Source organism: Macaca mulatta, chromosome X (genome assembly GCF_049350105.2).
Source record: "Macaca mulatta isolate MMU2019108-1 chromosome X, T2T-MMU8v2.0, whole genome shotgun sequence".
Taxonomy (NCBI): Eukaryota; Metazoa; Chordata; class Mammalia; order Primates; family Cercopithecidae; genus Macaca; species Macaca mulatta.
Genome location: NC_133426.1, coordinates 142984194 through 142996440, shown reverse-complemented (window position 1 = coordinate 142996440; position 12247 = coordinate 142984194). Strand labels below are relative to the sequence as shown.

Here is a 12247-nt window from a genome sequence, read left to right as displayed (position 1 = left end):
AGAGGGAGACAGAGAGATTGAGAAAGAGAGATTGGAAGAAAGAGGTTGAGAGAGAGAGAGAGAGAGAGAGAGAGAGAGACTGAAAGAGAGAGATGGACAGAGAGAGATGGAAAGAGAATGAATAACTGTCCGAGTGGGTGGCAGGGTGGGGTTTTTCGGTTCTCCGCTGTGTTAGACGTTCTAAATCTTGGCCTCCTCCAACAAGGCCACAGGAACCCAGAGTCAACCATAACTGAATGTGAGCTGAGGCTACCCATTTCCCTTCTGCATCTTCACTGATAAATCAAATGCATTATCCATGGAAAGACACTGCATGCAAAGAAACAAAACTGAACTTGCCAAATTATCTGCTGTTTACTCAGAATTCAACCTGTGCATAATGGCCTTGTCTTTTCACAGGACTCTCTGGATGTCTGCATCAGTGGGGTTGCTGCTTCAGATATATAAGCTCTTATGGGGCAGGGCCCGTTTTGGTTTCATGTGACCTGTAATTCACTTATTACAGTTCTACATGCCTTGGAGTGTATAATAAATAGCTCTCCATAAGGAGGATCCTAGGGTTATAAATAGGCAGTTAACAGGGGGTGGGCTTAACTGCTGTGCTGTATTATGAAGACTGCCAGCGTCAGCTCCACCACAGCCTGCAAGGTGACACTGTTCAGAGTTTGAGTAAGCCAAAGGACGTGAAGCCAGTGCCATGGCTCACTTGGCTTGGATCAGTCACATTGACAAACACCGAAGCACCTGGTTGCAATTCAAATACTCCTCCCAAGTGAATGGATTGTTGCCCGCAAGGTTTGGTGGAACTGTGGGTATTTGCAGCTCTGAGTAAGATTCTCTCGAATCTACCGGGGGACTTTAGGCAGAGGCTGGCTATAAATGGAGCTTGACTCGAAGCTTCCCGATTGGAACAGAAGGTGACTTGGGCATAGATATAATAGAGTCCTTGTCTTTTAACGGTCAGCTGTTTCCCATTTTCCAGGGTTACCAAGTTGTTGCTCATGGTGTAGTATCCTTTTTCAGCCCACTGTAGTACTGTTACAAAGAGAGGGAAAGTTTGTGGTGAGGTGAAGCAGAGCATGGTTCACATTCTGACAAAAAATATAGTTTAATGTTAGATACTGGCTTTGTATAGGAATGGATTCTCAAGGCCCCTTCCATGGGCTTCAGAGTCAGACAGAGCTATATTCCAATCCAGGCTCTATTTAAGCTTGGGCAAGTCTCTAAATCTCCCTGAGTTTCAGTTCCTCATTTGCAACACTGGGCTCATATTGGAGCATATTTCAGAGACTTGTGAAGATTAAATAAAGTAAGAGATCACAGTGAGTTTCTTTCTCTTGTTAGAGTTCTTATAGCCAATTTGCCTTGAACTTAAGAAGGCACACATGATTTCGAAATTTGACATAATAAATTATACATACCAAGTTACTCAGACCAAATTTTTACTAATATTACCATGAATACCTTACTTGCCTTGAATTTTACAAAGTCAAAGAGTTGTCAGTCTACCTAGCTCAGCCTCAGCACAGAGAAAAGACCCCATTTCTTCCTACCTGATCATGCTGTTGCAAACCTGATCTGCCTCCCCCAGCAAGGACTAAAATTAGGCAAGGAAGTATGAAAATAAACTGTGTGCTCATTTCACGGTATGTTTTGATCTCCCATTGTAGTGGGTGCCACCAACTTGAAAGTACCAGTATTCTTGTGGCTAAGCCAGAGTACCCACCAACAGTGTGCCATTTTCTCGGCTGAGATGTTGAGTGGGTTCAAAGTAGTGTGTGCACCCGGCTTCAAATCTCAGCTCCCACAGAAAGCTAGACTGACTGATGGGGGTGAGGGGTGAGGAAAAGTGAAAGTACTGATGTGTTTGCTTCCTTGAGCTTTAAAAAAAATAATTCATATTCGATAGCCTTAGGTCTATCAGGGCACAAAATCCCACCTGCTAAGACTCACCCTTTACTAATAGGGAGACATCCTGAAATGCCTGACAGATCTGGGCCCTCCAGACCACTACAGAAACAATGCTTCATTAGAATGTTTGCCCTTTTGAACCATTTTATTGAGGAAAAAAGGGCAGGTTCTCAATATTTTAGTTCAGTAAGTTTACTTTGGTACGTCCTTACCTAATTTTAGTACTTGCCATGGGATGTAGGGCAAGATTTTAGCAGCATGGCTAGGTAGGAAGAAGAGGTCTGGGACTGGGGTGAGGGTGGAATGTTACTGTCTTCCCTCCTGATCCTCTGGAAATCTATTGTGATGCAGACTGTAAGATATTGTAGGACTGATGTCCATTATGAGCCTTTTGGGAGAATCTGAGCTCTATGACATATATCCAAGAGCAAGGGTTTAGATACAGGTGAAAAAAGACCAGTGGGAAGCTATTCTTCTAGGAGATTGCTCTGTTGTTGTCATCTGATCCAGAAGAGAGAAGGGGTACTTGACAAAATTATTAAATATTGTGTAACTAACTGGTATTAATGAGGGGCTTTATGTCACTCTTTTGACATCTAAGCCATGGTGAAGTAAACTAAGTAGTGTCACCTTACAGCACTTGACAGCATCACTTTCAGCCATATTAGCTGATTTGATGCTCAAAGTCACCCTGTAAAGTAGGTGAAGTAGAAAACTGCCACATAGGTAAAGGGTCTTGCTCAAGGTCACCCAGCAAGCGGTGGTCATGGTCCTTGAATCCCAGCGTTCCAAAACTCCCTATTCAGTGCTCTTACTTTGGTACCATGATCCATGATAATGATAACTGTCCATGTGTTACACTTACTGAGAAGCCCAAGCCACTTCAGAGATGAAGTGGTGTCTTTTGTGTCTCTCTGTCTCTCTTTCTCTCTCTGTCACACACATACACACACGCACACACACACATGCACTGTTTAGAACTCCATTCTGGAGTACTCTGTTGAATTTTTGAAAGACTCCTCTGATGCTCTTGCCTTTATGTTGATGGGGGACTTTATGTTAGTGTGCATGTTTCCATCCATTTATCAGATATGACATATTCTCCGGCACCAGTTGTTGCAAGGTGAACATTTGGGAAAAAATATCTAAAGGCTAGAATGGAGGCAGAACGTATGTGGAAATAAAATCGTTCAGAGTTGAAAAGATCACAATATGTCGTCTGTTGTTACTTCATTGGAAAATCTAACGTCTTGGGACCTATTGATCTTTACAGAATGATTTTACCTTTAATTTCCCTGAGGTTGGCCTCAGTGAGGCTGAGCTTAATCATACAGGGATTGACAGATGGCAGGAAATACCCCACGAGGCCCATTTCCACACAGTGAAGAGGGGTTAGGAGGAGGGATGCTCCCAGTCAGGAGGTCACTACCTGCCATTTCTTCTATGTTGTCAGAATAATGGTCCCTCCACCCAGTAATTCATCATTTAGAATCAGCCACTGAACAAGAACATAATGAGAACATCGAGATTGCATTCCACCTCCTTTTGTCCCTCTAAGTCCCATCTGTGCATTTGAACTCACTTTGAAGACAAAGAAAGGAACAGGAGAAGTGTAGGGGTAGGTTTGTAAATTGGGTCCCAGGAGAAAAGAGGAGTTTAACCATTAGGTAACATGACTTCGGCATCCCAGCCTTTCCCCGTGGGTGGCTACCACTCAGATGCTGTGTGACTTACCAGATGTTGTTTTACTACTGGCCTCACTTATGACATGTGCCGCAATTTGAGGATTCTGATCACCTGAAATGAAACCAAAAACAAACTGTCGGGCTAAAATAATGCAAAAACTGCCCACAAAACTATTCGGTCCAGTTGTGTAATAGAGACTGTGCAAAAATAGATGATGTAAAAGGAAAGATAAAATGATCTGAAATCTCTCCCACTGAAGGAAAAGTTGGTTTCTAATATCTGAGTAATTGAATTGGCTGTTTCCATTGATCTCATTCTCCTAATAGTTGATCAATACTCGATTCCATTTTGCATAGATTGACACAGGCTAAAAACGCTGGTCTTCATCAAACATACCGTGAATGTTGCTTTTAGGAACAATTCCATACACTGGGGATTTTAGTGGGCTCCAAAGTCTGTACGCTTAGTAAGATTCTTATGGTTTCTGATTTGGTCAGGCAACTGGCCAAACTACTGAATCTATCTTTAATTATTTCTTGCGTTAAAGCCCTGCTCCCTAATGAGATGTCCCAATCTTCTAAGGGCAGAGGCTGTGTGGAAGTTTCTTTTTGTCCAGTATGAGCTTGATATTGGGCACTTTGTAAGTGCCCTATAAATGTTGAGTTAAATTGCATGACTTAAATGGCAAGTTTGGTTAATGTTATAATTTTCCTGAAGACTTCTAGACAGCATCTGCATAAACTGTTTCCTCAGATTTCTCTGTAATTAACAGACAGCATGGTACTATTACTCAACATATCTTGCAGTCATTCTGAAGATAAAACCTTCATGGAAGTCAGATGGCCATTTAGTATCCAGAACAACAGTTAAGGCAAGTTCTGAGTACTCTCTTTGCCTCAGAAAATAGTATCTCTATCTCTGTGTGTATGTATGTTTTTGTGTGTATTAAGTTTGCAGAAGCCATAACATCATGTTCACCCACTTTGTGATATAATATTCCCTCTAACAACACCCGCTCTTTCCCATAATCTGCTGCTGAAGTTACTTCAGGCATTATTGTATTGGTTGGCGGTACCAAATTCTAAAAGAACAGGAAAAAGTTAGTGTGTCCAAGAAAAGGAGGTGTGTGGCAGAGGGAAGGGCCTGGAAAGGGTCATAGGCGAAAGAGTGGAAGACATCAGGGATCTTTAGTCTGGAGAAGAAAAAGCTCAATCAAGGCTTAGTGGCCATGATTGCTGTCTTCCATATCTGGATGGCTGCTGGGTAGGAGAGCAATTATACTTTGTTTACTATGGCCTCAAAGAGCAGAACTGGGACCAGTGAGTGGAGATTATAGGAACAAAGTTTGACTTGAAGAGGAAAGACTTCTCTCGAGTAGTATAGTAATCTTAGTATTATTAGAGCCATTCAAAGATGGATCAGGCTGCCTTATGAGGTGGAAGGTGCCTCATTCCTAGACATGTTTGATCAGAGGCTGGATGGTCAGTGCTATTGTGAAGGAGATTTTTGTTGTGGGGATGGTGCTGGATTTGAGAACCGTCAAGGTCTCTTCCAACCCTGAGATGTTCAGGATGCTCTGACTTTAAGAACAGGGCAAATAATAGAACACTGTGACATTGTCACTCCTTGATCCCAGGGGCTCCACCGGCCACTGTGCCCCATGAAAAACTGTTATCAGTGAGTGATGAATGCCACTGTTACCAAATGATGACTTTCCTGTCTTCTCATTCCACTGTAGGTGGTACCAGGCTATATGGTTGCTTCTATTAAGGTACTGAACATAATGGGATTTCTTCAGATTTGGTATCATTGGCATTAAAGGAACACATCCTTTTTTCATAAATATATATGTACAAAGTCTTTCCAAATCACAGGGACCAGAGAAGGTGTCAATTTGACAATTGTGTTCCTGTTTTATTTCCAGGGCTAAAAGTTCCCTGATGCAACAACACTGGGTTGTTCAATATAATCAGCCTAAAGCTTCCTTTTAGTTTTTAGGCATTCGTAGAAATTAGTAAATAGCAAACCTACCTTTTTGCATTTCAAAGCTGTTTTCTTTCTTCTTCTCCTCTTTGTTTAGCATTATATCCTAAAATAAGAATCATTGCAAGAGGTCATTTTGACAGGGGTTCTGCTGTGGGGTTTTAAAGTTATCATTTGTGTTGCATCTGTCATTACTCTGTTGTCTGTTTCTGGTGAGGATTATAATATACACTCAGATCCTGTCATTAATTCCATCATGCCAATTGGGAGTCCATGGATCTGACAGACGAGCCGACAACCCAGAAAGCCAGGGAAGAATCTGGAAGTAAAATCCAGGGCTTATTATCTCCATTCCAGTGTTCTCTCCAGACCAGAGGCTGTGATCCTGACCCTTCCTATGACCCCAACCTCCTTGGCTTTGACAGATATTGACAAATAGTGTTGAATGGGGAGATGATTCTACCCTGGGAACTGGCGTATGGAATGTTATTAAACATAAAGCATGGTGTGTATCTATTAGAATAAGTTTGGTCTGAAATCCTGTAGGAAAAGATAATAGTAAGTTTGACCTTGGGAGAGAAATGCCAGACTACGAAAAGACCCTCAGACATTTTTAATTTTTCTATCCCTTTCAATGGGCTGAAGAGATTCTCTTGTTGATAGTTGAACTGTATTTATTTAGAATAATCAGCATTTAGGAAACACAGGTCATCTCCCAATGGTGCTGATGTTCAAAGGCAAATGCAACACTTCTTAAAAGGTTTCTTTTCACTTATAAACTGAAGGAAGCCTAGAGGTATTTAAAGAAGCTAACAAGAACCTCCATCAACACAGGTTGGAAGATAATAAAGGCTATTGCTGCCACTTTAAAGAGACTGAGCAAAAGGCCTGGAGGGCTTAACTGGTCAGTATGAGGTCACCCAAAGAAGCTGAGGTTTAAACCAAGGATGGAAACTGTGAGATGACATTCATAGGCTGGGCTTAGCTTATTCCATCTGTCTATCCTCTGAACACAAGGGAAGAAGACAGTAGTATTTTCACATCTTATGAAATCACAGTCCTGTGCTCCTTCCCACTCCTGGAATCTGTTGTCTACAGGACCTTTCCTTTTCTTTCCTCCCCTAGAAGGAATTTGTGTTGTCACTGTTGAGTGCTGGCTGTAGGCTCAGCTCAGTTGCCAGATTTAAGGGTGTAGTTCACAGAGCCTCCAGGGGAACCGGAGCCTCAGAACGCTCACATGGGCCCCAGAGCTTCAACTTTCCATTTGAGCTGAAGCGCAGCGCTATGAAGATGTGGTGACAGGAAAATGTTTGTGAGATCACAAGTAAACAAATGACTATTTAGTGTCTTTTCAAAAAGTAGAGTGTGGTGATCAAGGTTGAGATACTTTTAGGCTAAGTTGTTGCATTGGTGTTGAAGCCTGGCCAAGATGAAAACATGAAGTCAGCAAAGCTTGTGTTTCATGAACCCAGCCTAGCCTTTCCGTGAACTTCCCCCAGCCACACTCCCTAGAGCCTTTTTTTTCTTACTTCACTCCCCACCTCAACTGAAATACTTTTTAAAGTGGACTTTCAGAAAATCCAGAATGAGTTATTTCTCTCTTAGTGGGAGTTCCACGTGGCAGGTATGGACAGGTTGCCCTTTAACTTGATATATGCTTTGACTCTCTCAAAGGCATCACAGGCATTGGTGGGCAAATAATCCTGGAACTGAATATTCTAGCAGAGGTGGGGTGGGTTGTAAGTTTTAATATGAAATTATACTACTCAAAATAGTACCTCTGCTTACCCTCACTTGAGCCCGGAATACCGTCTTTTCCCCAAAATAACAGATTGGTGCTACCTGCCTCCAGAGATAATGAGTTCCTTGGCATTAGAGATGTTCAAACAGAGATTGGATGACCACTTAGTCAGGAGGTGGAGAGAAGCCTGAAGTTGTGGATTGAGAATTGGATCTGATGACTTCTAAGACCTCATCAAGCCCTAGGATGATTCAAAGACCCCAAATTCAAACTTTAGGTTGCTTAGGTGCGGCCAGATTGTGGCCCGGAAAGAAAGCCTGCTAACATTAGCTGAGAAAATATGAATCCAACCTGGAGTTATTCTATAACTGGCCTATTGAGTTTTTTCAAAATCTAAAATATTGTTTTAGAGTGAGCAATTTGGGGGAAAGTGTATTGGAAAGGGAATCCATCATTTGGGGAGGATTGAGTAGCTGGAGGACTTTGTATCTACTCATTGTGCATAATCTTAGGTATAGGTGGTGTTGACTAGGGTTCCACACCTGCTGCAGTAGAGACAAGGGGCCTCCTTAGTTGTGTGTAAGGAGGAGATTCCTGGGGCCCTGGCTGACATGCCTGAGAAGATCTGCCTTTTAAGAATATGAAACATTGGAGCTGTCACTTTTTTCATACAAGCATAAGCAGGGAGGCCAAACTGACTGTTTTCCTTACTCCTATCCTTGGTAGCTGATTTTGGGAGCTTTACATACATATCCAACCCGAAATATTGACGTGAGGAATTGACAATTCACCCGTAAAAGTCTCCGTAAGAAACGAGGGGGACTGACAAGCCACTCTCACTGCCATTGGAGGGAACTGAAGGCTTATCACATAATTATAGAATGTCAGAGCTAGTAGTGCCCTTACAGATAATCTGTCTTCTCATGTTATAGATGACAAAACTGAGGCCCAGAAAGGTGAAGTTATTTACTCAAAGTCACACAGCCAAGCACATTCAGTCTGTTATTTGGATTATTAACCATTGTTTTGAAAGTGCCTTTATTCACATTTAATCTCATAACACCTTCCAATACTCTGTAATACTGGCCCAAATCCTCGAAGAACCGAAGAAACTCAAATCGTTTTCCTAGCTGGCCAGTCTTGCAAAGAAAGGGTTTAGGAGTTTCATCTACAGCCTAGATTAGTGTAAAGAACCTGAAGGCGAGCAGTGGATTTGAGCTGCATTCTGATCTCCGTAGGTGACTCAGGAATAAGCTGTTAGAGTCTTCACTAATGAATTAAAATGACACCTCGGTAACAGTACAGGAGGGCAGGAATAAGATCAGAAATAAGATCTTAAACATTTCACACCTGCATTAAATTACACATAATCTATATGTGAGAACTAACTCCTGTTGGTTTACCCAGATACCCACCCATCTGGCCCAGAACTGTCGTCAATGTGGAGTGCTGCCTCCTAGAAATGACCCCTAAGTGAGCCGAGGCCCAAGGGTATTTGACTCAGTGTTCTGAGAGGGACATAGGCAGAAAGAACTCTTGATGTTCTGCCTCAGGAGAAAGAGCCTCTAGACCCCATGTCTGTGACGATGGAATTAATGTAAAGGTTGTAAAAATTCTTGTTTTAGGTATCTGTTATAAGCCACAGTCACTGCAGTGACTTCATGCTGGCTACCAGCCTGGTGGGCTAAAAGGCTTTGAACCCTCTGTGCCTCTGGTCATGACCAGTCATAGAGTGGGTGGGCTTCATGAGCAAGTGATATTATATAGAACCTGGTTTGAGCGGCACTGAGAATGTCTATTATTTACTCCCCGCACCTCTCTCCCCAGTAAAAGGGAAAGATCTTACTGTCAGGACATCTAAAATTCCATCATCAGAGAAGCACCACAGACTGTTACCAGTCTTCAGGAGTCCCTTCACTTGTGGCCTGCTGCCACGGCAGCTGTCGATGGCTATTGCTTCCCTAGGAAATGGGGATCAGACCATGGGTCCCCAGTGAGAGAGCATCAAGGTTTAGATGGGGAGACACAGAAATGCAAAAACCAAGCTTGGTGGACTTTATCATTTTGCCTAGTGGTAGCTGCATATGTAAGCTCACAAATATGTTTGACTGTGCCTCTAAGGGTGTGTTTTCCCCAGAGAGTGTCTTTTTTTTTTTTTTTTTTAACACACACACACACCCATGTATGAGTGTATATATGCATGTTTGTGTGTGCGTGTGTCTGTGTCTGTAACCAATCTTTAAACATTGGCATTGTCAGTTTCCCAATTTAGAAAATGTAGTAGAACATTTCAATGACACTTTTACCAGCAACTAAGCTCCTTACCTTCACGAAGCCTTCAAACTGGCTTTTAATCTCCTCACAGTTCAGTAAGGATAAGGATCTTTCTCCTGTGTTGCATCTCTGTATCGTTTTCATGAATACAAAATCTTCATGAAGATTCCTTTCATCTTCTATCTATTTTGAAATAACAAGGATATGATAAATGTCATTCAGAAGGAGAATACAGCTAATGATATCTGTCTCTACATTCATTTCCATGGCATCAACAAGAGGAGGACTTTCAGGCATAAATGGGGAATAATAAGTTATTATATTGGCTGATTGCTATTTTGTATTTGCAGTTTAAAAATCTATAAAAGCCAGCAATTAAGATGTCATGTTATCAGAAACTCCAGGTAGAAATCAGAGCTATTCTACTAAATGTTCATTACAAAATGCGTATTTTTTCAACATACTATAGCAGCAATATTCTGTAATTGTCACATTTCTCATTGCTTCAGTAATGATTGGTCATTATAAACATCAGCCTAGAAAATAGTTTTCTGCAGAGCTAATTTGCCCACTTCATTTTAGTGTTTGTGATGCAGTGCTTTATAAAAAGAAGTTAATTTGCAATGTGTCAGTTAATGAGTTCTAATTACATCTCTCTCCCTTTTAACTTTAGTATTTGTAGAAAACATTTGCATTTTTAAAGAAATCATCTTTTATCCTCAAAGTAACAAGATATTTTATTTTCCAATGTCTTAGAATAATTAAGTGTATAGAATTCACTTGCACTATCAACTAATTTTGCACCATTTTCTTGCTTTAAGAGTAGATTTTTTTAGATTCAAAACAAGATTCAGTTAGCTGGCAGCTTTTGCTGTCATTAAGAGCACATGTAAATAATATGGTAAATATCAGTCCACCGAGGTCACTATTGAAGCTAGGTCTATGTCCAGACATTTGACTGACAGAGCACATCAGGCCAAACACAAATAACCAACCAGACCAGAAGCCCCCTCTTTTTTCAGCAGTGAAACCTAAAATTTGGATAACCCAGTGGATGACTTCAGCCCTCACTATCTCACTTTATCCTGATAGAAAAATCTCGTGACATTAATTCTAGGTCCAGATCCTAACAGAGGACACTCAAGTATCCCTGATAAAGTGCAATCATCCAGATGCTTTCTAGCCACAGTTCCTGCATCCAGAATTTTAGGAACAGCCAGAAAACTAATCAACTTTCTGCTTTACATCTATGATTGGTGTTTTGTCAACACCAGCCAATTATACTCCTCAGTGGAAGTGAAAAAATTCATGAAAACAAAATAAATCCTGATGGTTTTCTTTTCCTAAGAATGCAAAACAGCCTACTAAGTTACTCTGCTCTTTTGTTCCTGCAAGTCTAACCATTTAAAAATGTAAAACATCTCAGAGGGAAACTGAGCATCTTGCAACTACAATCAGTGTTTGTGAAGAATTACACAGAGAATGCTACTTTTACTAAAAGACTGCAAATTCTGGGACTTATCCATGTCTGTTAATCCGAAGCACTATGAAATTTTAGATCAAATTGACACTCTTCTTGCCTAGCTGGAAATTTAAAAGAAAAAAGTTGTCTCCATAAAATAATAGCTTACTTTTCAAGCAGAACTTTAGCAAATAATTATAGCTAGTGCGTACATAGTGCTTACTATGTATCAGACCCCCTTCTAAGCTCTTTACAAGGCTAAACTCACTTGATCTATGAAATGGACACCAATGCCATCCCCATTTCTCAGATATGGAAACTGAGGCACTTGCCCCAGGATAACAGAGATGGCATGGGCAGAGCCAAGATTTGAGCCCAGGCAGTCTGACTCCAGATCCCAAGATCCTAACCAGAGACAAGAATATGAGGCTTCATCGCTAGGCAACAAACATTATGCAACAAGACCATTCTTCTATTTGGTTTCTACCATCATCCATCATTTGGGTAGAACCAACCTATGAATTAGTAAGGACCCCAGATTTAGTTAATAAAGGCTTGTGGTTCATCTTACCTTGTCCAACCTTCTATGAAGATACACAGCAAAAAGTGCTGACCCAATCATCTGGGTGATAAGAAAAATAGTAAGTAAATACATAAAAATTTTCATTCTGACGGGCAGTCCAGTGGCCGCAGATCGGGGAGAAGGTTGGTTGTATGTTTCGATCATGCTGTGTTAAAGCTGAAATGGTATCTTCTGGCAGAGAAGGTGGCAGAGGCAGCATGAGAAGACTGTCAAAGTGGCCACCTTACTCAGGATTAGTTAAGAGCGCACAATCGTTGCAGCCCACACTTCCTGGAAAATGTGCTTCGTAGTCTTCTCTCCCAGCAAAAATGTTACGTAAAGGTTTTTTTTTTTTTTTTTAATTATACCCATATCATTCACTTCCAGGCTTTCCTTTTTGTTAGTAAAGAAGAAACAAGTTTCTTCTTCCATATATTCATTCTTGCCTTGAAATGTCATAGACTTCTTAACAGACAATGGCAGTATTTTCCTATCACTGTCTAACTTTTTGGGTTCACCAGTTTCAAGGAAAGTGACAAATTCATCCACCAGCAATAGACTTATTTCAATTTCAATCTTACTAATATCAAGCGGGAACCTGGTATATGGGGAAAGAAACACATGTCAA

At 41.1% G+C, this 12247-nt stretch overlaps 1 protein-coding gene across 1 annotated transcript; it reads right to left on the bottom strand.

Annotated features, from left to right (window-relative positions):
- Window positions 1–420: 420 nt before the first annotated feature.
- Window positions 421–11818, bottom strand: CD40LG (CD40 ligand). The gene is given in 5 exon segments (NM_001032839.1): window positions 421–1035; window positions 3646–3708; window positions 5629–5686; window positions 9647–9778; window positions 11629–11818. Coding segments are annotated over 5 exon segments (786 nt in total). The 5' UTR covers window positions 11785–11818; the 3' UTR covers window positions 421–658.
- Window positions 11819–12247: the final 429 nt, after the last annotated feature.